This window comes from Phocoena phocoena, chromosome 13 (genome assembly GCF_963924675.1).
Source record: "Phocoena phocoena chromosome 13, mPhoPho1.1, whole genome shotgun sequence".
NCBI classification, from domain to species: domain Eukaryota; kingdom Metazoa; phylum Chordata; class Mammalia; order Artiodactyla; family Phocoenidae; genus Phocoena; species Phocoena phocoena.
In genome coordinates, this window is record NC_089231.1 from 4,849,144 (window position 1) to 4,876,214 (window position 27,071).

At 43.4% G+C, this 27,071-nt stretch overlaps 1 protein-coding gene across 1 annotated transcript; it reads left to right on the plus strand.

Moving 5' to 3' along the window:
- The first annotated feature begins 380 nt into the window (after window positions 1–380).
- CYB5A (cytochrome b5 type A) lies at window positions 381–26,787 on the plus strand. Its single transcript, XM_065890070.1, has 5 exons — window positions 381–516; window positions 19,086–19,214; window positions 20,968–20,997; window positions 24,688–24,722; window positions 26,455–26,787. Exons 1-5 carry the CDS (start codon window positions 388–390, stop codon window positions 26,534–26,536), a joined length of 405 nt encoding a protein of 134 aa, XP_065746142.1. The 5' UTR covers window positions 381–387; the 3' UTR covers window positions 26,537–26,787.
- The last annotated feature ends 284 nt before the right edge of the window (window positions 26,788–27,071 follow it).

Genomic DNA, 27,071 nt, shown 5'->3' on the forward strand with positions numbered 1-27,071 from the left:
CACACCCGAGGGCTCAGGCCCTGGCGCCGGATCTCCGCGCCACCACCTTCTGCGCAGACACAAAGTTAGCCCCGCCCTCCGCGTGCTCCCACCGCTGTGACTGTGAAGGGCACCTTCTGCAGCCAATCAACGCTCGCGAACTGGGTGCGGCCCGTTGGAGTTGGTGGAGTGTCGGCCGAGGGCGGGACCCTTGAGTGACACGAATTTTGGCCAATCATCGGAAGCCTTGCTTCGACCTCCCCCCACCCCCACCCCAGTGCCTGCCTCCCTGCCCAGGCGCTGAGTAGCGCCGTGGGGAATGTCCCGGGGGAAGTTAGCGGAGACGCCGGTTGCACACAGCCCGGCTGCGCTGCTCGTTTTAGGGCCTGAGGCTCGCCGCGTTCCGAAATGGCAGAGGAGTCCGACAAAGCCGTGAAGTACTATACCCTGGAAGAGATCCAGAAGCACAACCACAGCAAGAGCACCTGGTTGATCCTGCATTACAAGGTGTACGATTTGACCAAATTTTTGGATGAGGTGAGTTGGTGGAGGCAGGATGCCGACTGGAGTTTGGGGGTTCCCTGTCGAGACTTGTCGTTCGCAGCGTGGTGGGATTGACCTGCCCGGCTCTATGTGCGCACCTGAGTGTGTTAACCAGTGCGTGCGCACCCGGCTTTGCACACCTGGGAGCTGCTCCCCGCGTCTGCATACTTGTGTGTGCACCCCCTGAGTCTGTACACCTGGGAGCGGACCCCGAGTTTATACACCTGAGGCTGCGCGCCCGCGTGTTCACACCTGGAGGTGCATAAGCCACTGCCGCGACCAGGTGAACCAATTTAGCAGCCCTTGTAGGGCAGAAACTGTCTCCCGAGACCCTTCGCGGGCATGTAGGAGAGCACCACTTCGCACTTCGTGGGAAACAAAATCTCATCTGGAGCTGTCTTCCTAAGAGAGAGCGCAACTACGGAAGGATTTTTGAAGATCCTTTTTATCCTTGAGTGTGCATAGAGCAGGTCTTCATCTAGGACAGGGGTCGTCCCACTTATTATTCCTGGAGTGGATTCCTAATTGGAGCCGGTTGGAGACCACCCACCTTGAGAGCTGTGGGATCCCACAAGAGGGGACCTTGAGTTCGGAGGTCCAGGTGTGGTCTGCGCCGGCTCTCCCCCTGGCATCCACAAGCCCACCCCACCATCCACGCCCACCCACCCGCTGTTCACCTAGAGGGCGCCCAGTGATATTTAAGGTATCCAGTGAGGACTTCGGTGAGGTACAGTAGTGGACTCCTAAGAGTGAGCGTGGGGGTATGTGTGTGGCTTTGATGAGGAGCAAGGGGGAGGGACAGAGAAGTGAAAAATGCCAGTGCGACTTCATCCTTAAGCAGCTTTGGGAATTGTAAAGTAACTTTGCTTAACTTTGAGGAAAACATTTCTTTGATGAGATTCTTTGCGTTGATTATAATTTTTGCAATAAATTCTAAGGAGTTTTTCTTTGCTGCCTCTGGCTGTGTTATATCACTGTGGGGGAGTTTCAGTCATAAATCTTCATGTAACGCTTGCTCTCCTTCATTTCCCCAGACAATAGACAGGAATGCTTAGTGATGGGAATTTTCTACATAGTTTGTGAGGAAAATGAAGATAGAGGCCTGGTCTGAGCTGGATCACAATTTATATCAAAGGACATTGGTTTTGTAGAGAATGTTTTAAAAAGAATTTTTTTTAAAGATTGAAGTTGATGGTTATTAGTAAGATATATTATTGTTAAATTGTCCTCAGGTGATGTGCCAGAAGATAAAATAGTGTCCTGATCTGGTTAAGAGTGGTTTATAGTAGGGGGTCAGATCTGATCTGTCCTGTTCCTTCTGCTGAGCTACAGAGCTTATTTGCTATTAGAGATTCTTGAACTAATAATCCTGCATAATAACGTCAGGTCTAATTGATACCAGATGTCTGCTTAAAACTGTTCTTTCCCCCTTCCCATGGTATATATACTTGTAGAATTTTAAGATCCATTGTGTGCTTTCTTTATTTGTGTCTATAAAAAAGAATAGCATTTATAAAATAATAGGATATTTTATGTTATGAAGCTTTGCCATTTTTTTCTTTCTTTTTTGTGGGGTCTGTCCTATTCATTGTGTTGTACAGGGGGCCTCCATGGTCTCCCCCCACCAGATGCCAGTATCACCCCCTCCCCCCGTTGTGACAACCAAAAATGTCTCCAACTATTGCCAAATGTCCCCTTGGGGACAAATAAGTCACTGCTAGTCAAGAATCACTGCCCTAAGATATATTGTGCATAACTTTTATGGGTACATTTCTCAGGAGATAAGGAAGAGAAGATGACTAAGCTTTACTATAAACCATTTACATTTCATTCTTATGAGGCAGAAAAGGAATTGCACAAGGTTTTCTAAGCAAAATGGGAAGAGATGCAAACCAGCTGTTCAATGGGTGAATTAGCTGACAGCAAATTCCTTTATTTTTCACTCAGTTTTCAATACTCTTTCTTTAAAAGTAGCTTGGGGAGAACATCTCTCAAGAAAAACGCGATGAGTCGAGTTTATCACTAATATTTGATAACTAATACTTAGCAAGATAACTCAAAACTACTGTTTATAGTGAGATACATAAAAACAAGTTTACAGCGGTTCCTATAAACTAAACTTTTCTTAATTGCTTCATGGTAGAAACTCCCCAGAATAGCCTATCTGTGACACCACTGCTCTCTGGTATTCACTCACGCCCTTCCTTTTGATCAGTGATCCTGTATCTGCTGAGTTCTTATAGTGGAGACTGTGGAACTCGAGAGGAAGAGATATCAGTTCTATTCTCTGAAGTTTCCGTTTGAGGAAGCAGGAATAACACAGAAAACAATGCATGGGCAGGGATTACACACACAGCTGTGCTGTATCAGCCAGAGTCTAGTTCAGCGGTGGGGAGTGGACCCGGAGTGGCCGTGTGAGGCATCAGGCATCGACTCTGGTGAGTAGGGCCTAACATCAGCGGTGACAGACTGGCTCCCAGAGCTGGTCTGGATTAAGGTAGAACAGGACAGTGGCTGACATTGTGAAATGGGACCGATCAGAAGGATGAAGGTATGCAGCGAGGAGGAGGCTCCTGCAGCCTGTTCTAGCTGGTCATCGGCGGTGCCAGCCTTCCCAGAGCATCTGATTCTACTTTTAGGGGACATATGTTCTATTTACTATTTTCACTATCTGTTTTCACTTTTTGTGACCATCTCTGATTAATGCAGTGTCCTAGGCTTTGGCTTCCTGCCCCAGCTTAGCCATCCTAGGATTCCCTGCCAGTGGCTTACTGCATCTTCAACACACATCTCCTTCAGAGACCTGCAGGGCGCTCTGCCAGAATTTTCACTTCTTCCGAGATTCCTCCTGTTCCGTTGTTAGGGCAGTGCTATTTATCTCATCCCTTCTTTTGAAATAGAAAAAGGAGCCCAGAAGATATGTTTCTCCCCTCTTGCCCTGCCCCCTTTCTTCCATCATTTAAAAGCTCCAGAAATTCATGAAGCCTTTGCGTGGTAACTAAAGAAGATTCTACTTTTGCTAACTTACCCAAATATGAAAGAAGTTTTTTGCCTTCCTACCTCTAAATAGTGAACTTTCATTATGGGCTAGATCTCCGTATATATTATAGATCTATATGCATGTCTGTATTCATGTTGAGACAGTATATACTGTGATGGATGGAAGGGGGTCCTAGTCTGTGCCCACGCTCTCTATGCCTCATATGCCTTATTTAACGTAAAACGGGAGGATGACAGTAGTGCCAACTTTGAGGGGTTATGATAAGAAACAAAATAATGCTGGTTAAACATATAACGCAACGGCAGGTGTATGGTCTTCACAGTAAATGCAAACTCCTATACCTGTACAGGTCAGCGTGGGGTGTGGCTTTCTTTCTGTAGCATCATAGGCAGCTGAGTGCTAACATGAGATTTTAGGTGAAGGTGAAAATCTGGCAGGTGATGTTGAAACAGGAGAGCATTATAAAAATTATACCCTCTGGGCAAGAACACAAGTGAAGTTTCTAAGTTGTGCAGTGAGCTCCATCTCCTGAAATAATAGCCTTATAAAGCTGTTTTGTTTTCCAGAGAAGGGTAGACACCTGAGAGGGAAGATTGGCTCCTTACTACTGGCAATCTCAATAGTGGCAGGTGTTCAGTTACTATCTGACACTGATCTATGAGATTATGAGCCTTGTTGCCTACATATTTTTTGAAAATTTATTTATTTTATTTATTTACTTTTGGCTGCGTTGGGTCTTTGTTGCTGCGCGTGGGCTTTCTCTAGTTGTGGCAAGCGGGGGCTACTCTTCATTGCGCTGCGTGGGCTTCTCATTGCGGTGGCTTCTCTTGTTGTGGAGCACGGGCTCTAGGCGCGTGGGCTTCAGTAGTTGTGGCATGTGGGCTCAGTAGTTGTGGCTCGTGGGCTCTAGAGTGCAGGCTCACTAATTGTGGCGCACGGGCTTAGTTGCCCTGCGGCATGTGGGATCTTCCCGGACCAGGGATCGAACCTGTTTCCCCTGCACTGGAAGGCGTATTCTTAACCACTGTGCCACCAGGGAAGTCCCTGCCTACGTATTTTGAAGTAGGTGGGTCTTGTTTTTCAATTCTGAGTTATAGTTTTTGAACTTATATTTGTGAATTTGAGTCTTGTCATTTCTGATTATATCATTAACAAGGTTAACGACTGTAGAACTTTGAATGAAAATGCAGGCATTTGGGGCCAGGGAGAAAAATGGTTTGCTTTTCCCTTTCTGTGATTTGGGCAATAGCATTTATTCAGGTTTTATGAGTGCTGTGGAACATGAGAAGAAAATATCACATAATTGATGGCAGTAATATTAACTTGCTTTCAGTTCAAGTCTTTACATGTTTAATTTGTGAAATAGACACCTTCCTGAAAAATACTATAAAGCATAATATTTTGTGTCAAGTTGTCCTCCTTTACATGATCAAAATGGAAACTTGTTTCTGTAGAACTTTTTCTGGTGATCTTGGGATTCTGATGCTCTGTATCTGCATCTTAGATGTTCTTTAACAGCATTCTGCCTTACAAAGCTGTTGGCTTCTGACTCACTTTTGCCTTTTGAGTCTTAGGCAGTATTCTCTATAGCAGGTTTTGTTTTAAGGACTTACTTTTTGTTGTTTTCCTTGAACATGGCTGCCTGCTTTGCAGAGACGAGTGGTTCCAAGCCTGGGGGACCTCAGTGCCCTGGGGAGCCAGGAGGAGAGTGTGGGTGCTTGAAACTCAGTGTCCTTAATTTTGAAAAACACAGAGGACCCTACATCTTTACTGTTGGTAGGACTGTCATGTTTAGTGCTAAAATCCCAAGTGCCTTTGTTTTTTTCAAGGAAGTTTGATAATATCCTGAATCTTATACTACTATAAAGCTGCAGTTGCAAATATGTCTTTGATGAGTGTGAAATGGAAAAGTTGTTATTATTTAACATACATAGTTTGGTAAATAAACCTCAGAAAATATGAAATCCATAGGAGGAAAATGTAAAGGGATCCTTGGTGGTAAAGGTGGTTCAGGCATCTTGGGTAAATAGGCATCAGAGCCTCATCTCACAATGGTGAATGTGAGAATTTATATGTTGAAAAAATCCAGGAGCTGTGAGCACATATAAAGTTGTGACACTGGATGAGATGGCCGAGGGAAGGTGGAAAACAGTAACTCTGTGACTAGGGCAGGGGACCTAAGATAACTAGTACAGCTTTAAAAGAAAACACATCCAGTTGGTACACAGCTGCTGTTATTTGCTTTGAGATTCCCCCCCCACCCCCATATCCAGGGTTCTCCATAGGAACCAGGGAGAAAGTAAAGGGAAGTTGTGAAAGAATAAAAAGAAAACCTTTGGAAGGTCAAAGGGCTAAAATGTGCTTTTCTTCCCATCTGCTGTCGTTTTACTGTGTTGCCTTCTAGAAGGTGGAGAAAACAGCCATTCCAGTTGCCCATGGGGAGTTTTTAAGTAGAGAAAGTTCTGAAGGATGAACTGAGTTCTGAAGTTCTGAAAGTCTTCAAGGATGCCATTTGTTCCTAACACAGATGACATCTGCATGATTTTAAGAATCTGTATTATTTCATTCAAGAAAGAGATTGTTGGGCATGCGTGCAGAGGTTAAATGTTGTTTTCTAAAGGCCTCTTAAATAACTGGCCTGGAAGGGCTTGTTCTGAATGGAAATCTGATGAGGTTACTGCTCTGATGAAATCCTTCTGTGGATTTAGCTAATCCCCTGCCCTCTCCTTCTCACCCCCTCGCTGATTTCGGTCCTGCCCTCTGAGTTGTGGGTGGTACTGTGTTTGCTTGTCTGCCAAAGTCCCCGTCTCACTTACACGTGGTTCCTGGGGGCCTCAGGAAGGGTCTCTCCCTCCTTCCTTCATACCGTTGTCCGTCTTCACCTTCCTTTCTTGTGGCTCTAGTTGTTAGACTGTCTTCCTCTTCAGAGCCCCTTTCCTGACATAGTCTTCGGGATTTCAGTGGTTCCATCACATTGTTTGTTGATTTATGAGTTTTCAGTTCAGGCAATGTATGTTGTTATTATGTTAAAGAATGTGATTTCTAGAAGAACATAAAAAACTTCATTTTGTAGAAACAGACTGTCATTTCTCTGCTTAGTCCTTTTCCATGGCTTCCCAATGCATTTAGAATAAAATGCCATCTCTCTCCTGGTGTAACAAACTCTGCGTGATCTGGCCCCTTCCTTCCTCTCCCACCTCAGCTGGTAACACTGTTGCCTTGCCCTCCACACCTTTCTGTGTCCCTAACAAGTCAGGCTTGTTTCTGCCTTAAGACCTTTGTGCAGTTTTCCTTCTGCCTGGTGTGCCCTCCTTTCACCACCCTCTTCAGGTCACCGCCCAATGTCTTCTACCAGAAAGGGGGATGTTCTGTCTCATCCTGCAGTGTCGGAGGCCCCGGGGCCCAGTGTTTTCCACTTTCCCTCAGCCGTCTCATCCAGCGTCACAACTTTAAATGTGCTGACAGCTCCTGGATTTCTATCTCCGGGTCACAAAGACGTCTCTCCTACACTCAGGACTCTTGTATCCGCAACTCACTTCGCATCTCCACTCAGCTCTCTAACAGGCCTCTCAGACACAGCGTGTTGAAGACTGAACTGACCTTCCCTCACACATCTTGCTGCCACCTTCCCTATCTCAGTGATGACACTTCCATCCATTTGCTCAGGTCGAAAACCCTGGGGTCATGTCTGATCCTTCTGTCTCTCTCACACCCACACTGAATCCCCCAGAACATTCTGTGGGCTCAACTTTTATAAAGGAGTCAGAATCCAACTAATCTCTCCCCCTCTACGCCGGCTCCCTGCTCAAGCACCATCACTCCAGCCTGGTGACCCTCACCCTCGACTGTGTATTTTTGGTAGTAGAGTGCTATTTCAAGATGTCAGATCCTATCACTTTCCTATTCAAACCCTTCAGTGGCTAATGACACCACCCAGTTTAAGACTTTGGATATAGCTGCAGTAATCAAGAAAGCGTGGTCCTGGCAAAGAGACATATACGTAGATCAGTGGAACAGAGTAGAGAAACCAGAAGTAGACCCATGCAGATACTCTGACAGAGATGCAAAAGCAATTTGATGGAGGAAGGACAGCCTTTTCAACAAATGGTTCTGGAACAATTGGACGACAGTAGTCAAAAATATAAATCTTGACCCAAACCTCACACTTTATATAAAAATTAACCCCAAGTAGATCATAGATCTAAATATAAAATTTTGAAGAGACTTAGGATTAGGCAAAGTTCTTAGACACAACAGCAGAAGCATGATCCATATAAGAAAAAGTGGATAAATTGGACTTCATAAAAATGAAAAACTCTGTTCTTTAAAAGATCCTGTTAATAGAATGAAATGATGGGGCCATTGACTAGGAGAAAACTTTTTCTAATCTCATATCTGACAAAGGACTTATATCCAGAATATATAAAGAATTTTCTAATCTCAACAATAAGGAAACAAATAATCCAAATAGAAAATGGGAAAAAGACTTGAATAGACATTTCCTCCAAGAAGCTATGTGAACGGCAAATGAATACATGAAAAGATGTCCAACATCATTAGCTGCTAAGGAAGTGCAAATTAAAACCACAGTGAGATACTATAACATACTTGTTAGAATAAAAATTACTGATAACCCAAATTCTGGTGAGGATGTGGAAATGCTGAATTGGTCATGCATTGCTGGTGAGGATGCAGAATGGTACAGACACTCTGGAAATCAATCTACCTGTTTTAAAAAGCTAAACATAGGCTTACTGTATGACCCAGCAGTAGCACTCCTTGACATTTGTCCTAGAGAAATGAAAGTTTATGTCCACATAAAAGCCTGTACGCAAATCCCAGCAACTAGAACAATGCTGGCACAGAGAGAGGACTCAATATTGATTGATTGAATGAATAAAAGTTTGTAAGTGTAAACAATATCAGATAATTGATACAGAGTGGCTGTTGGGCTGGCAGCTTTATTTGTAAAGCCCCGAACTGGAAACAACTCAACATGTTCCTCAGTGGGTCCCTGGTGAGACTGGTACATGCGTAGAGGGAAGACAACTCAGCAGTAAAAAGGGAATAAAGCAACCTGACTGGGTGTCAAGGGTATTATGCTAAGTGAAAAAAGACAGTCTCAAAAGATTGCACACAGTGTGCTTCCATTTCTGTGACATTCTCAGAATGACGAGGTCACAGAAGTGAAGAACAGACGATAGGTGGCGGGGGAGGGGGACTGCAAAGGGGCAGGAGGGGGAGCGCCTTTGTGGTGGCAGAATGGTCCCGTGTTCTGTGAATCTACATGTGGGAAAGTGCCACAGACCAGGACACAGAGATACACCAGACAGACACACAAGTGCACACAACAACTCTAAGTCGGTCTAGTGACTCCTATTTAAGATATTTGCTGGTTTTGACGATGCATTACAGTTATGGAAAATGTTGCCCATTGAAGGAATCTGAGTGATGGGCACATGGCACCTCTCTGCAGCTATTTTCAATATAAAGAGTTAAAACAAAAAACACATTCATCAGCTCCCTCTCTTTCGTGGTTAAAGCCGAGCCTGTAAGGCAGCTACGAGGTCCCACCGCCTTCTGGCACGTCCTGCGTCATGCGTGCTGATGCCCTTGCTCTTCTGTGAACGTGCCAGGAAGCCGTCCACCATATGACCCTTTGCGCTGGAAGGTTATCCCCCAGATAGCAGCATTCTCACTCCTTCACTGTCTCGACGAGGCCTCTCCTGAAACCCGTTTACAACTGGTCACCCCCCAGCCCCTGCATTCTGGGCCCACCACCCTGCTCTGGTGTTTCTTTTTCCTGTAGCACATGTCACCTTCTGACATGCCATGTAACCTATTTCTCACGTTTACTGCTTATCTGTCTCCCTCCACTGGAATGTAGACTCTGTGAATGCAGGAAGTATCCCAGCAACTGGAACAATGCTGGCACATAGAAAAGACTCAATAAATAGTTATTTATTGAATGAATAAGTGAAAGTTTATGAGTGTAAAATATTAGAAAATCGATGCAGAATGGCTGTTGGGCCAGCGTGGATAATTTCCTGACAGCTTGTTTTATTTCTCTCCTGCCTCCAGGAGAGAAATAAAATTGCCTGTTTTAGCCAATTTTTAAAATTCTTAACGCTAGATATAAAAGGAAAAATAGGCCTAATGATTTGGTATTGAGGAGGACAGGTTCCACCCTCAATCCTCCTTTTCAGTCTCAATTGTAGCCTGTCCTGTCCTCTCATCTTTTGGCCAGTCCAACTCAAGATGGATCCTAGCGTAGATAGAGCAATAGCCCCTCTTAGATCATAACCCATCTTCCACTGGGCCCTCAATTTTGGTGGCTTTGCCTGTTCTTATGAGGAGCGTTGGGTTGAGCTGGGTCACAAGGCAAGCGGTGCGTGTTCTAACTCTCCTGGCCTCGGTGTCCCCTGCTCTTGTCCCTCGGAGGCAGACCTGTCCCTGTCCCTGCCCCTTCCTCAACCCCAGGGTCATTACTTCTCAGTCTGGGACTTACTCTTCCCTTCACAGATCCCAGGAGTTGTTACGTCTCCAGTGAACTCACTTATTTTACCTAATGATATAAGTTTAGTGATGGTAGAATTAAAAATATTGGTCAGGGTACACTGACTAAATGCAAAATTATCTTTGATTCATGGTAAATTTGGGGCCAAACATTTACTGTCTCAACTCTAAAAGTAACCATGGGGCTTCCCTGGTGGTGCAGTGGTTGAGAATCTGCCTGCCAATTCAGGGGACACGGGTTCGAGCCCTGGTCTGGGAAGATCCCACATGCCGCGGAGCAGCTGGGCCCGTGAGCAACAGCTACTGAGCCTGCGCGTCTGGAGCCTGTGCTCTGCAACAAGAGAGGCCGTGATAGTGAGAGGCCCGTGCACCGCGATGAAGAGTGGTCCCCGCTCGCTGCAACTAGAGGAAGCCCTCGCACGGAAATGAAGACCCAGCAGCCAAAAATATATATATATATATAAAATAAAATAAAAGTAACCATGAATGATTTTTCTTCTCTTTCTTTTCAAGGAGAGAACACTATAACAGCGCTGCAGGAGAGTTATCAGCTCACAGCTGCATTGTTTATCTGTTCTCATCCTAATGACCTTTAAGAATGATTTCATGTAGCGAATGTTCTTTGTCCTTATGGTATGTTGTTTCTATTAACTCTTGTCATTGGGTCTGTGGCTTAGTAGGATCAAGCCAGTTGATTAAATCCACAGAAATCTCTTGAAGATGAAGGGCAGGGTGGAAAGAAGGGGTCACTTGGGGTTTGGTGCTGGACTTGGCCTCAGCAGTTTACAGGGACCAGGCGCTGTGTGAGGTTCTGTGCTAGGTTCTTTCTGGCAGTATTGAATGTGCAGTATTGAATAAGAAAGGGAACGAAATTGATATTGATGGAACACCTATTACATGCCAGGTATTATACTAGTTATATCACTTATCTCTGTAGTTTAAGTGGGAGAGGTATCTAATGATGGAGAAATGGAAGCTCAGGAAGAGCTGCCACCTTCCTGGGTTGCTCTGCTAAGACATGGCAGAGCTGGATCTTGAATTCAGCTTCCTTTGCTTCCAAACCTGGGCTTCTTCCGTAACACAGTACTGCCTGGACGTGGAGGCCAAGACAGCTGGAGACCAAACTGCAACAAAGGTGCAGGGGCTATGGCCAAATACGTTGACTACTGAGGGGTCTGCTTTAACATTTTGTCGAGTGATATGGGGAAGGGTTATTGATAGCAATTGGGAGGTGACACGTGTGTGATCCTGTTTTCTCATTGCCTCCCCCAAACAAAAACAAATAAAAAAATGATCAACAGTGCATTTTTATCCATGTGAAATCCGGTTATTTACAGTGCCTGCAGTTCCTCCAGGGTGCCATTGTGTCTCTGCCTCCGGGCCTTTGTGTTTTCCATTTTCTTTGCATAGAACACGCCCTTCCCCACCCCTTTTCACCTGGTGAACCACCAGTGTACCTTTCACACGGAGTCTAAGCACCCCCTCCTTAGCGACCCCTCCCTGGCCGCTTCTCACCTCCAGCTCTGGGAGAGCTCATCCCTCCCTCTGTTGTGCCATGGCTCTGCACCCGGGGCTTACTATGTTTAGCTCTTACTTGTCTGCATGTCACTGGAGTGTAACTCCCTGAGGGCAGGGCCATGACCTACCCACCTTGGAAACAACAGAGCTTGGCGTGGCACTTGGCAGATGTTTGAGTGAGCGGGTGGGTCTCATAAGCCAGCAGCGGGAATGCAAAGATGGGCCTTGTTTCATGTTTCATTGCATCATTTTCAGAGTGAAATGAGGAGAAGTAATTCAGATGATGCCTGTGAGCCTCTGGTCCCTAAGCTTTGAGGGTTCAGTGAGAAGGTGCGCAGAAAGCCCCGAGGCGGTGCAGACGCAGGTTCCAGCCCCTTCACCCAGTCCACAGGGGTGGCCATCACCCTTTGTCTTATCAGAAACTGTCTAGAAATGATAGGAAGCATTTGGCTGTCTTGTTATTTTTTCTAAATTTTATATAAATTGATTGCACTCCAAATAGTTGTTTTCATTTTTGGCTTAACTATTGAAGATAATCTCTTTAGATAAATTTGTTTCGCCTAGTCATTGTTTATGCACAGTCTTGTTTGTGCCACCGTTTTTTGGCAGTGTTAAGTGTTTGGACTGAAAGATCCTATTTAAAACTCCAGAACTGGTGGACTTTGGGTCCATATAACATTACATTTATGTGGAAAGGGTTTTTCTGTTATTATCATTTGTTTTTGCCTAGTTAAGCAAGCCCTCGAAGTGAATGGCTTTGACCTGATGAGTATTGCGATACTGCAGTGTGGTTCTGCATTCCCTTCTGGGTTTTTTGTTTTTGTTTTGTTTTGGGGTTTTTTTTGCTGTACGCGGACCTCTCACTGCCGTGGCCTCTCCCGCTGCGGAGCACAGGCTCTGGACACGCAGGCCCAGCGGCCATGGCCCACGGGCCCAGCCGCTCCGCGGCATGTGGGATCCTCCCGGACCGGGGCACGAACCCGTGTCCCCTGCATCGGCAGGTGGACTCCCAACCACCGCGCCACCAGGGAAGCCCCCTTTCTGGGTTTTTTATTGGGACAGCCTCGTAGCCAGACAGAGCCCTGAGACAGAAGCATGTCTATCCTTTGAATTGTCCTTAGTTATTAAGGCCCAGGAAGGCAGGGCAAATGACAACATTTCTTGGGGTCTAGAAGTGAGATTCCCCAACAAAGTCCCCAAAGAGATATGTACAAAGAAACTTTATTTTGAAGGCATCTAAAGTCACTTTGTTCAGAAACATGAAAATGGCCATTTAATTTGCCCATTCAAAAAAGAGAGGGGAGGTTGGACTGTAAGTCAGACCCCAGTGTTCTGGTCCTGCTACTCCATGAACTGTCAGTGCGATGTTGGGCTTAATTTCTCTGGACCCCCGGTTATCCATCCGTGAATTTAAGGATGTTGGGTCTCTGAAGGTTCTTTTAGACTCTGAACTTCTGGGGTTTTAACATGTAGCCTAGCCTTTTGAGTTAAGATCTCCAGTTGAGTTTTATGCTTTTGATGCTGTGCTCCACAGGTGAGGTGGAGGGCAGCCGACTTTCAGGAAGCCGAGAGGGGCTTCTTATTAAGGCTGGCGCCTGTGGGCCGGTAGAGGGAAAGAGAGGGGTTTGTGCTGCTATGCTGGTCAGATTGCTGCATGTCTGCAGTGGTGCTCTCCCTGTCTGGATTTTGAGCCTCTCTGTTCTAACCATGACAGGTCCATCCGGCATTTTGTCATGGTCGCTCTGCTCTTCAGGAACCCACAGTGATCCTCAGTGTCTTCCACTTCACACTGGCTCTCAAGGCCCTAATGGTTTGGTCCTTCTAACCATCCAGCCTGTGTTAGGATTCTCCAGAGAAATAGAACCAATAGGAGATACTCATACATATTTCATATATATATTTATGTATGAAGAGATTTATTATAAGGAATTGGCTCCCATGATTATGGAGGGTGAGAAGTCCCCCAGTCTGCCATCTGCAAGCGAGACCCAGGAGAGCTGGTGGAGTGATTGTCTGAGTCTGAAGGCCTGAGAACCAGAGGAGTCAATGGGAGGCTGAGGGCGGGGGAAGGAGAGATGGGATATCCCAACTCAAATAATGATACAGGAAAACAGGTGAATTCTTCCTTGCCCCACCTTTTGTTCTATTCAAGCTCTGAATGGATTGGATAGTGCCCACCCACATTGAGCAGGGCCATCTCCTCCACTGAGTCCACTGATCCAAATGCTAATCTCATCTAGAAACACCTCCCAGAAATCAAGTTTCACCTCAAGTTGACATGTGAAGTAAGCCATCACACAGCCTCACATGTTTTACCTTATTCACACTCGTCTCTTCACTTGCCCCAAGTATGCCATGCATATTTCAGCTCTACCCACCACCCGTCCCTCCCATCAGGAAGCTTGCACAAGCCTCTTAGATAGCCTCATCCACCAGAGGGCAGACACAATCACAGAGAGATAGACAAAATGAAAAGGCAGAGGATTAGGTCCCAGATGAAGGAACAAGGTAAAGCCCCAGAAAAACAACTAAATGAAGTGGAGATAGGCAACCTTCCAGAAAAAGAATGCAGAATAATGATAGTGAAGGTGATCCAGGACCTTGGAAAAAGAATGGAGGCAAAAATCGAGAAGATCCAAGAAATGTTTAACAAACACCTGGAAGAATTAACAAACCAACAGAGATGAACAATGCAATAAGTGAAATGAAAAATACACTAGAAGGAATCAGTAGCAGAATAACTGAGGCAGAAGAATGGGTAAGTGACCTGGAAGATAGAATGGTGGCAATCACTGCCGTGGGTCACACATGAATAGCCAAAACTATGAGGCTATATCTGTGTTTTTCTTCTTTAACCTCAAATTAATTGTATGCTTTTTCAGGATCAAATTATGTCTATTTTTCATGTACTTTTGTGTGTCCCAGGCGATGCTTTGCACATAGTATTCATAAATATTTGGATTAAATGAATTAAACAAAATTGAATATGAAATTATATGGTTTCTGAATGGTAAGAACTATTATAGTTCAGGAGAAGGAAAGGGGTGTGAACTAGAATAGTTGGAATGGGAAAGTTGTTGTCAGTCACTTAACCAGTTGTATATACTAGTTCTAAGACCAATGTGTAATCAGCCGTGCACATCTCCTTTATTTATCCAAACTTGCTTACAAATATTTCTTTGTATCTGCCATGTGCCACGCATTGAACTAGGTATTGGGCAGCAGGGATGAGTAAGACAGACAAAGGCCTCTGTCCTCATGAATCTTACAAATGATTGACAAAATAGAGCTTCAGGAGTCCTAGGTGCTGTGAAGGAAAGAGCAGGGAGGGGATAGAGACCGTGGTGTGAGGACGGGGTAGGCCCTTCTGGATGGGCAACTCAGCGAAGGGCTCTGAAAAGCTGACATGTGAGCAGGGATAAACGAGGGGACAGACGAAATCTCATCAAGGTTTGGGAGAAGAGCATTCCACACAGAGGCAAATGTAGGGGTTCTGAAAATCCTCAGATGTTAGCTTAGTCCAGGGTAGCTGGTCATAGTGGAAGCGAGAGAGGTAACAGGTAAACAGGTAACAGGCATGATGGAGTAAGCACAGTCGATTGTGGGAAGGATGGAGAAGAAGCAGGAGACCCGTTAGGGGTCAGTTGTGGTTGTCCATTCAGGAGATGCTGGTTTGGTCTTAAGGTGGTAGCATTGGAAGTGGGGAGAGGTGGTTAGCCTCTGAATATGTTGTGAAGATAACCAGCTGGATTTGCTGATGGATGGCAGTGAGAAGGAAAGAGGAATGAAGTTTGATTTCTAGTTTTTGGCTGCAGCAACTGTATGCATGGTGGCAACATTCAGTGAGAATAGAATAACTGGGAAGGAGTGTATCTGGGGGCAAAGTAAAACGTTCAGTTTTGGTTATGTTATGTTCAGGATGCTCATTAGACATTGAGTGAACAGGTAAGTAGGCTGTTGCATGTGGGAGAAGTCTGGAGCTCAAAGGAAGCCTCATGAACTGCACTCACTAGAGAACAGGTGATATTCTGGGTCGGAGACCAGGTAAGATCACCAGGAGAGCTAGTACAGGTGGAATGGGAGAGTGCCAAGGACTGAGCACTGGGGTTGAGACTTGGAGAAGATCAGGAGGGGAAATAAAGTTGAAGGGAAACTAGGAGAGCCTGTTGTGCTGGAAGCCACGTGAAGAAAACATTTCGAGAAGAGATCCACTGTGCCAGCATCGCTGAAAGCATTTATGCTGTGAGCAGTAGAAAGCCAGTTGTAATTCCAGGACCTGGTAGCCACCATTCTCTTTATACCACAGGAATTTACCACGTCTTTCTGAAAGTGTTCTTAGGAATGGGTAGGGATTGTGACAGTTGATGTCTTCTGAATTATGGATTATGCCAATGTTTCATCTTTTAAAATCTATTTCCTGTTTATTTGCTTGCAAATAACCCTTATATACAAAAAGATGTAAAAAATGAAAGCTATTTCCAGTTATTTTATTGGTATTCCCTAGTTTGTATCTGGAGATTCTCATATGTTATCAGCGCAAGGTGGTACTTGGGGACCTTATAATAAGTAGAGATTTCACAGAAGCAGACAGGGAATTATGCACATGGAAAATGGAATCTTCCTCTGGAAAAATGGGAGATTTTTTGTTAGAAGGACAATTCCAGTGGGAATGGCTTGTTTTGCCATGGCTGCCGCCGGTTCTGTCCTTCCTGGGTCCTCCTACCGTCACCGCTGACGTTCCCTCCAGTCTTTCTCTCTCTCTGGGCTCTACAGGGGCTGACTGCCGGCACACGGTGGGATGAGTGGAGGTCCTAGTGAGTGACCCTTTACCAGGACAGATTTCTGATACAGACTTCACCAAAATTTGTCTCAGACTCTTTTTTTTTTTTTTTTTTTTTTTTTTGCGGTATGCGGGCCTCTCACTGTTGTGGCCTCTCCAGCTGCGGAGCACAGGCTCCGGACACGCAGGCTCAGCGGCCATGGCTCACGGACCCAGCCGCTCCGCGGCATGTGGGATCTTCCCTTACCGGGGCACGAACCCGTATCCCCTGCATTGGCAGGCAGACTCTCAACCACTGCGCCACCAGCGAAGCCCCGTCAGACTCTTTTTTGTTACCTCTAATCTTGCCTGCCTGTAACTAGGCATTTTGGTCTTTTCCTTAATCTTTTAGAAAATCCTCAGATAATTTTGCTTTGCATGCCTGTTCTTATATCACTTTCCTTTTTCAAAGCCTTGCCTTTTCTTTGGGCTACCCCAAATTCTATAACCTGCCCCAAAGATAGTAGTATGTTCTCTGAGAGTTTCTGGAAAGAAATGGGAGACATAGACCATCTCTGGGAATAACCAAGACGGCGCCAACACCAGCGTTCCCAGTTTTCTTTCTTTGTCACTTTCGGGCGCCAGCAGGTAAGGAAGAGCATTTCTTTTAGTCTTCAAATGTGATGGTTGCTTATTAAAATGGCAGCATGAACTTAGTCACAAGAGTGAGGACAGTGACAAGACGAATTGTGGAGTTCCACACCATCATGATTTAGACTTGATTTCCTTGGCAGTGTGTCTCTGTTTGCCTTTCCCTGCACATAACAAGCCAGTCCCATATTTATTGTCTTACCAAGACTTGAATTATTTTTTTCCAAAAATCAATTTTTAGACTTTGTTTCCTTACTAATTGTTTTAAAAATCCAAAAAAATCTTAAAAGGTAGAGCAAATGTATTTTAGCATCAATTCATTTATTCTATATTTTTTCCTAAACAGTGGTCATTCAAACCAATATAACCCAAGATGTTTCTCTCATTCTCTATTTTTTCCTTAGAAAACTGCCTTATAAAAAAAAAAAAAAGAAAACTGCCTTATAAATGGTTTAGGCAGGGTCTGAATCATAAATGGTTACATATGTGCATGCATACACATATGCATAATGCATACACACTTGCGCATGCAATGCATGTGTGCATACATACATGTAGACACATACTTCTTTGTTTCCTGTGCTTGATGAGAAATTAAGTTGAGAAGTTGTCCTTTTGTTTTAGGTGAAGACTATTGTGTTACGGTCTATGAAGTAGAATGTTTACTTTCTTCAGTTTAGCACTTTAAAGATAAAATTCTATATATATATATTTTTTTTTTAATAAATTTATTTTTGGCTGTGTTGGATCTTCATTGCTGCGTGTGGGCTTTCTCTAGTTGCGGCGAGCGGGGGCTCCTCTTCATTGCGGTGTGCGGGGGCTTCTCATTGCAGTGGCTTCTCTTGTTGCAGAGCACGGGCTCTAGGCACGCAGGCTTCAGTAGTTGTGGTGCGTGGGCTCAGTAGTTGTGGCGCGCGGGCTCTAGAGCGCAGGCTCAGTAGTTGTGGCGCACAGTCTTAGCTGTTCTGCGGCATGTGGGATCTTCCTAGAACAGGGCTCGAACCCATGTCCCCTGCATTGGAAGGCGGATTCTTAACCACTGCTCCACCAAGGAAGTCCCAAAATTCTATATTTTTAAAACTTGTATAATTTTCTGATTGTTTACAAAAGGCCAATCTATGTTTTTGTTTTTTGTGGGTTTTTTTTGCGGTACGCGGGCCTCTCACTGCTGTGGCCTCTCCCGTCGCGGAGCACAGGCTCCAGACGCGCAGGCTCAGCGACCATGGCTCACGGGCCCAGCCGCTCTGCGGCATGTGGGATCTTCCCGGACCAGGGCATGAACCCGTGTCCCCTGCATCGGCAGGTGGATTCTCAACCACTGTGCCACCAGGGAAGCCCCAATCTATGTTTTTAACCTCATTTGGAATTTTCCTTTGAAGATAGGCTGTAACTGGAAAATAATGATTTAATTTGGGAGACTTGTCTATGGTCACATATCTTTAACAGGACCCAAAAGTTAAGGAACTCATGAATGAAGCCACCCACACAGAAGAAACAACAATCTGTGAATTTGCATAACTTGTGGGTGCTGCATAAGTTAGTCATTTTGTGTGTCCCTGTCAGGCTGTGCCTAAGAATAAACAGACTGTTCGAGAACTAACAAGACACATTTGTCATTGCCACGGCCTTGGAGATGCATCAGGAAGCTTCAGGCTGGCTTTCAGAGTGAGCCCGTCAACAGCCTGTACCTCCAGGGCGGCTTCCCATGTTTAAGTGGACTCATATCCTGTGCCCCAGTGGAAGGCTCTTAAATAAGTGTGGAAATGCGTTCAAGATGTAGATTGGGTAGAGACTGAGAAAACCTTTTTGAGATTTTGAGAGCTTTATGGAAAAGCAAAGAGGACATTCCCAAAGGATGAAAAATGAGTGCCTAATGGTTTTATTGTCATGTGAATAACCGGGAAATAAATGTCTTACTATTGGAGAAAGTTTGTCTGCACTTTCAAGTAGGAAATTGAATACAAAGGAATCGTTTTCACCCAGGTTATGAATGGTTTATATTGCCACATTGTCATCTGTGGCTTCTGGAGTAGCCTGTTTGGTTAGGTAAACTGGCCACTTCCTTTTAACTCATTTGCCTGGAAAACATACTCATTTTTCTGTCTGTCCTTCAAACAGCACCCGGGTGGGGAAGAAGTCTTAAGGGAACAAGCTGGAGGTGATGCTACTGAAAACTTTGAGGATGTCGGACACTCTACAGATGCTCGAGAATTGTCCAAAACGTTTATCATTGGAGAACTGCATCCAGTAAGCACCTTTTGGGGGCCTTGTTTCTCTTTAAGGCTGTAGGTTGACCTTACTCGAATCTGTAAACTTGCATATTACAAAATTTAAAAAGGAAAAAAGCAAAAAACAGTTTCTCCTGACTTTAGAAATAAATTGACCAGAAATTTCTTTGTATTTCCCTGGTTGCACTTTTCACCAGCACTTAAAATCCTCTCACTCCAGGGTCACGTCCTGGGGACGGTGTGTCTCAGACTCTGAAGTTTCCCTGAGCAGCAGATTTTAGAAGGTGGGGGTAGTGACCCAGAGTAGGGTTATTTTGTCTTTCTTTCTTCTTTGACCAGAATATTTTTCTTAAGAAACTCCTTTCTACTTTCATTAGTTTGAGGATATTTAAATTCTAAAAAATGATTTAGAAATTTAAAAAAAATCAGCTATGTTCAATGAATAAACTCTGCCTTCTGTAAAACCCACACATGGTCCTCAACCTTGTCACTCTACCTGAGACCTTTGAGAACATCATCTTTGGTGGCAATCCATGGACTGATTTTGCAGAAACGTAGGCTTGTTTTGGCTTTTATGTAAACCCAGGGCTGTAATAGGAATTTAGGCCCTTCTGCAGCATTTTAAAATGTACATTTATAACTTCACTCATCTGTCAACCAAAGTTATCAGGAATATAGCTGCAAACTTGGAGATGTGCAAACTTGGAATCTGGAGCAGACAGGTAGATCCCTCTCACCTCTAGAGAGAGCCTGGACCTCTCCTCCAAGCCAGTGCCTTCCTTTCTCCTCCCCCAGCTCTGGGCACGTTACCAGTGGCCAACCTGAAGGGGTGGAGATGCTCCTAGAAGCGGGCTCCAACAAGGAAAAAACATAGCAAATAGCCTCAACCCCAGTGAGCACACCTAGAAACCATATGAAAAACAGCCATACAAAAAGTTCTGTTGCGTCTGATTGATGCTTCTTGTAGTGACTGTGAATAAAGGAAAGGTTGAAGTAGGCTCTTTGGGGAAGGCTGAAGGTAGGAAATCTATTTTAGAGCAGTTTCCGTCGAGTGAGACGTGGTTTTTTTGGTGGTGGGAAATGGTACTTTGAGAAAGGAAGCTTCATTTATCAGGAAGGTTTATTCATCCACATATTTTCATCTTTATTTTCATATGTCACCAAAGCGAAATAGTTGTATGGTAATTGGAAAGGCCTTCCCTTAAAATGTTCCATCCTGTCCTTATTCTTTCCATTCCAAAGCTTGTGAGGGTAGAGCAGGGGGGATTTCAGGCTGTGACTGCAGCATTTCTGCCTCACCTGTGATCACCCTTTAGGGAGTAGATTATAACCCTATAATTGGGAGACTGCAGGAATTCACTGAGGATACCACACAAATTACACACACACACACACACACACACATCCTACCCCCCCCCACCTCAAAGTGAATTTCAGAGGATAGAAGAGAAGAATCTAAGTAGGTCTCAGCTGCTCCCTGAATTACAGATCATAAATATATATACAGATCAGCATATAAATATGACTATCATGCTATTTTAAACTTTGGAACGCTAGATCGAAATAAATCTAGGCACTTAATCTGCTATCAATTTTTGCAGTCAGATGGATCAAACTGTGTATTTGATAACCTAGATGGAACCTAAAATGCTAATTACTGAATAATAATTTTTTTTTTTTAATCTCAGTAAAAGCGAGTACTTTGGAAATGGTAGTTTTACAGATGTTTTTCCTTTCATAATGGACCTTACTTTTTTTTTTCTTAATTGCAGGATGACAGGTCAAAGATAACCAAGCCTTCGGTAAGTGTGACCATCTCCAGTATCTCAGCTATAGTTATCTGCATTGTATTTCATACCTGTCAGACTGGAGGGCATTTATTTACCTGAGGCCAGCAGAGGTCTTTCTAGGTTAGATGAATATGTACCCTGTTGTCTCAGCAAAATTTTTTGTTTGTTTAGGCCGCTCAGTATATTTCATTAGGATAGCTTGTGTATTCTCGTCACAAGACTCTCAATACTTAAAATAACTTTTTCACCATAATTATCAACAGATACCTTTTGAAGAGCTACTTTTTATAAGTGGCATTGTGCTTCTGATCTGAGAGATTTGACATAAGCCTTCTTTTCAGAGAACTTAAAATCTGAGCAGAGGTCTTAATACTTAAACCTTTAAGGACACTACCTATGTCTTCTTCATCTTCACGTCTCTGGGACATAGTAGGTGTTCAGTAAATATTTGTTGGTTGAATTTAATGCTAATTAAAGAACTTTTTGATGTATTTTTCCTTAAGGAAGGAAAATAATTCTAGTAGTGCTACTTTTATGCCCTGGTTCATTAGCCCTTCTCTCTGAACTGATCACCTCACTTAGATGACTTAGTACCTTTTTTGAGGCTCCTTTTTGGACTGTTGAAATTCTGTGATACATGAAGTTTTTTGCTTTTTCTCTAAAGTCTGTCAGGGAAAAAGTGTAATTTTTCCCATTAGGTGTTCAGTATGTTAGTAAGCTTGGTGCATATCATTCAGCTATAGTAAAACAAGAATTTGCTAAGGATTGTTACCTGAACTTGGAGCTAATGTAGGTCCAACCATGTCCTGAACCACGATTCCTACCAGTAGAAAGCAAGCACCAATTAGAGCTAAGATCTCCTACATAACTGTTTTACTTCTGAGAGACAGACTCTTCCTTTAGAACATATGTGACTTTGCTGACTTTAGAGCAGAACTGGAGGAATATGGGACAGAAACTTGCTATTTTTCTTAGAGGCCATAAGCAGACACAGTGAAAGAAAATACATGACCACTTTCCTAGATTTATCTTTTCTGTGCTTCTAGTTTATCAGAAGAGAGTGTTCCTTGTTGGGTGTGTCTTATAATCATTCCATCTATCTCCAGTCTGATAAATGTACACTGTGGTCTGAATTTTTGAAATTTTGCCTGCTGAAGATATTCAAATTATGAAGGAAGCTGCACCAAAGATTATTAGCTTGAACCTGCCCAAAGGGAAACAGGTGAAGTTGCCAAGTTAAGATATTTGTAGACACAGAGACACATTTTTAAGTAAGCAAATCCAGATCTATCAATTTGACATGGACGATATCATTAGTGGCAATACCTACTGTTAGGATTTTGTGGTTGCAGTTTTCAAAACATTGCTATGTTAGTGAATTAATTTGGTTCTCATGATATCACGGGGGAATTCCTGGACCTTCTAGGGAAGGTGAAGGCAATGAAACTCAACCTTGTTCCAGGCTTTGACCTTGTTCAAGGTCACACACTGCAGAACCACTGCTAGCACCCACTTAAGGCTTGGCAGTTGCAAGTCCCTCATGCCTCCGTAGGCTCTAGCCTTCACATCAAAGGCATCACTCCATCAGCAGTATTTTTAGGAAAGCCTTCCAGTGAAGAAATAGGCTAAGTGAGATGAAGTTATAAATGAGGTGACTTTGATTTGCAAAAGCTCAATGGGCTGTGCATGCTTTTATTGAGAGCTTATCATGTACTGATTTCATTGTTAACCTTTTCCTACTTGAAATTGAACCCCTCAAGGTCACGGAGTGAACAGGAGGCACAGCCTGTAATAAAGACCAGAGTCTTTTTTTCCCTGTTCTGACAAATTTGTTAGTTACATACCAAAACCCAACTGTGGCCCAAGTGCTAATTCAAACTTGCCTTAACTCTTAAGCATCCCTGGGTTAAGAGCCTAACAGATAATAAGCAATCAAAAATGCATATTGTCTTTTACAGTTCAGCTCTTTAGAGGATCATTGTTGTTGCTGGTGGTGACGTTGCACTAGTAGTGGAAGGCAAGCCAGCCAAGTTTCCATGCCGAGTTGTCAGCATGTTTGGTGAAATGCATGTGCTCGGTATAACAAAATAACAGATCCGTGTTTGCCTTCTGTTTACTATTTCAGGCTTAGCTGTCTAGTGTGACAATAACATTTTACCTTAAATGAACTTTTGTATTTGTTTCAGAACTGATTATGTCTTTCTTTATATGTCTCTAATAGCTAAATAATATTTTCTCATTGTCCAGTTACTTCTAGTAATCCTTATTAATTTTATTCATCTATGCAAAATTTGAAACCTAATCTTGCAGTAGTTATGGATACATTTTGTAGTCTCTAAGATTTAATATTGCTTAAAAAGATAATAACTGTGAAGTTTTCTTTTAAATGACTATTTTTTTCCCTCCTCCTGTGTCAGGAATCTTAAAGGCCATGTTACCAGGTTGGTGGGTCTCACAACTGCTTTGCTTGCTCTTCCTGGAAGGTTTCTGCCTTTCCACGGGAATGTCTTTAACTCGCCTTGCTGTGTGTAGCTTTGCCTCACTGCAAATCGCTGATTGTTTTGCTAATGGTTTTTTACCTTGTGTTTTGGGAAACTACAGAGATAGAACTCTGTGAAGCTGCCTTATTTCTGGCTACCTTTCTTTGAGGCACTAATACTTTTGCTGGTGTGGCGCTTCAAAAGAATGCTTCTTAACAAGTTTTTAAGCCCGAAAAAGCTTACATTTCATTAGGCCTTAGTTACCCCACTGTTTGGGGAAGTATGCATCTTCCTAGAGCCATCCATAGTTCATTTTCATGGTACTGACAGGAAGGACCCCACTCAGAAAGTGCTGGAAAGTGATACAGGCTGTAACTGAAAGACTGTGGCATTTGAAGGTTTCTTGGTGGGTGACAGTGTGAAGTCAGCCTGTGACGCCTCCAGTGTCTTTTTAGAGCCTTCTTGACAGAGTTAAAGAAGGCCAGGAAAGGTGGTCCAGACTGTTATAATTTAAGTGATACTTCTTATTTTTTCATTTTGGTTGACATGTCTTTTTATATAATCTGGGTACACTTTTACTTCATATGAGATTTGATGAAATAACTGATGTTTTTATTGAACATTTCATTCATGCATTTGAAAAATGAAACAAAGATAATGAAACTTTAAAGATAATGATAGGTTCTGTATATGTATAAATGATACCTGTGTTTGGTTTCTATGTTAAAGTATTTAGATGTGCAGAATATTTTAGGTAGCCTATTAATTTTTAACATTTTCTTTCAAATTATCTAATTTTTTTTCTTCTGAAAAAATGATGAAATTAGGTATTCAGGTAAGAAGTTTATGATATAATTTTCCCTTTCAACTGTTTTTGAAGAATGCACTGAATAAGAAGAATGAATTGAATAAACTATTGTGATCTTGTTTTTTTTTTTTTGCGGTACGCGGGACTCTCACTGCTGTAGCCTCTCCCGTTGCGGACCACAGGCTCCGGACGCGCAGGGTCAGCGGCCATGGCTCATGGGCCCAGCCGCTCCATGGCATGTGGGATCTTCCCGGACCGGGGCACGAACCTGTGTCCCTTGCATCGGCAGGCGGACTCTCAACCACTGCGCCACCCGGGAAGCCCTGTGATCTTGTTTTAAAACAGGTTTTAGTCAATTGAATAAATGTTTAGATGTTCCCCTTAACTTACTTTACTTTTTCTCTTGTGTTTCAGGAAACTCTTATTACTACTATTAATTCTAATTCCAGGTACGTGGTAGTTTTCTTTAAAAGCATTATTGTGATCAGAAGGCTCCTAAAATCAGAGTTGGACTGGGGGCCTCTCCCCTCATCCGAGGTGCCTCTGTTGCTCCGGCTCCCGCCGTGTGCCTCTCAGTGGACAGGCCAGGGGTCATCTCCACTTAGCACCCAGACTACCCAGGGCCTTCCCTCCTCAACTGTCTGACAGCTCCGACCGTGGACACTTTAGAGCGACCCCAGATCTCACCCTCCAGCTGCATCTACCTTAAGGAGCAGAACAAATGTAGTCTCCTGTTCCCCCGTGGCAGTCCTGTGACCTGGGCAATCTTTTAATTTCCAGGCGGACATTCCTCATTTCCTTCCTTATTTGATATGTGGTCAGTTTCTTAAATTGTCATGATTATACCTCCCTAAGCATGGCTCAGTTTTCCCTTGTCCCTTTTTTAGGTTGGTCTTAAAATCGAATGCAGTAATCCAGTGTAGCATGAATCACTTGTTCTAAGGACTAGATTGCTTTATTATAGTTTAAGATCATAATGACATTTTTGGCAGCTCTACCATCCTGACTTGTTTAATTGCCATTATATACATTTTTGGGGACTCAAGCTCAAAGCTACACAGTCCTGCTTATTAATTTCACCCTGTCAAATTTTGCTGCCCCAGGCTGTCAGTGTTCTGGTACATTCCCTGCAGTATTTCCTTATTTCCTCTTGCTTTCCCCTGAAATGTCAGTCTCCTTCTAAATGGAAACTGAAAACCTACTAAATTACACTTATAATCCTTTTGCAATTTAAATCTTTATTTTGAACTTGATCTTTGAATGGGTTGATATGTGAAGAATATTAAAGGGTAGAAAGTTTATGACAGAAAATATATGTATACGTAGCTGTTACCGGCTCTTTATTCAGATTCTGAAACCTATACATTAATTTCTGTTTTCTAAGAAATTATAGGTTCAAATCTGTATTGAAGCTTTTCCTAACCCTGCCCCTGATATCATCTGTCATTTATAGTAGATCAAAAATTCTATGCATCAGGACCGAACAATGTGTAAATTAGGGATTTTTGTGAATTTACACCACAAATTAAGTAATTTGGGCATGTTGTTTATTAACACGTTAAACCTACTACACGCATGTAAAGAGTAGATTTTCAAAGCAAAATCACAGAATGTTGAGCTGTGGTGCTAGTAGCAACTGTAGTAATCCCATGCTTCAAACTCCTTAACTTTATGCTCCGGGGACGTGATTTGCCCTTGGCTATAGAGCTTGCTGATGGCTCTCTTGAAATGAGAACCTTGGTCTTCTGGTTCTCAGTTCAGTGCCATTTTCAATTCTTCACTTACGGATGTAACTAGAATAAAACCTGCTAGGACTATTCACTTTCGTGAACTTGTGATATGTAACCCAGAGTTGATGTCTTTTTGATAAGTCACTAGTTCTAGGTGGCATCTGTTGGGGAAGTGATTCATAGCTCTTTGTATAAGTACATAGAAACAGATCTAAATGGAACTGGGAGGACATTAGTTTTCTTACAAGGCTGGAAGGACCGACCAGTTGCCAGCATACCAGGACATGTGTTGTACTCACGGCACGTTCGGCAATTCAGTTACCTTTTCACCCAAAAAAGTTAGAGAGGCAATAAAAACACGCCACGGTGACTTTCATGGCAAAGGGAAGGAGCACAGTTGTGAGTGCCCTCCTTCGAACACCATGCAAGCATCACTGCTGTTTCTTTCCAGCTGGTGGACCAATTGGGTGATCCCAGCCATCTCAGCACTGGTTGTAGCCCTGATGTATCACTTCTACACATCGGAACACTAAACACGTTCTCAGGAGCCAATGGAAGAAAAGACTGCTTTGGTCTGGGGAGAAAGAAGCCACTGTTAACTGCTTCAACGGACAGAACCCTGCACCTGAAAATGATTTGAATAGACCTGTTTTCCTTTCCTCCTGCATTAGACACAAAACAAACGAAAAGAACTGTCCTTTCTGCTCCTGAGCGTTTAGAGCATGCCTTTTTATCCATCAGCTTTGTTTTGATGTTCCACCACTATGTCATTTGCTTATTGTGGGCACAATCCTTTAAACCATACCACCATGTTTGGCTGTCTGATATGTAATTGTCTTTAATGTTTGGAATCTGATTATTTGGCGGTCATTTAATTTGCTAATCTTTCAGATCCAAGTTGTCTGTCTGATGTGAGCAGGGATATCCTTGGATCTCTTCTTGTGCTGCTTCATCTAATTGAATAATCAGGTATTGAATGTTTCCAATGTAGTTTTTTTTTTTTTAAAGGAAATTAAGGAAGGCCCAGAAATAACAGCTTAAAGATTTCTAATAATTGCTCCACTTGAA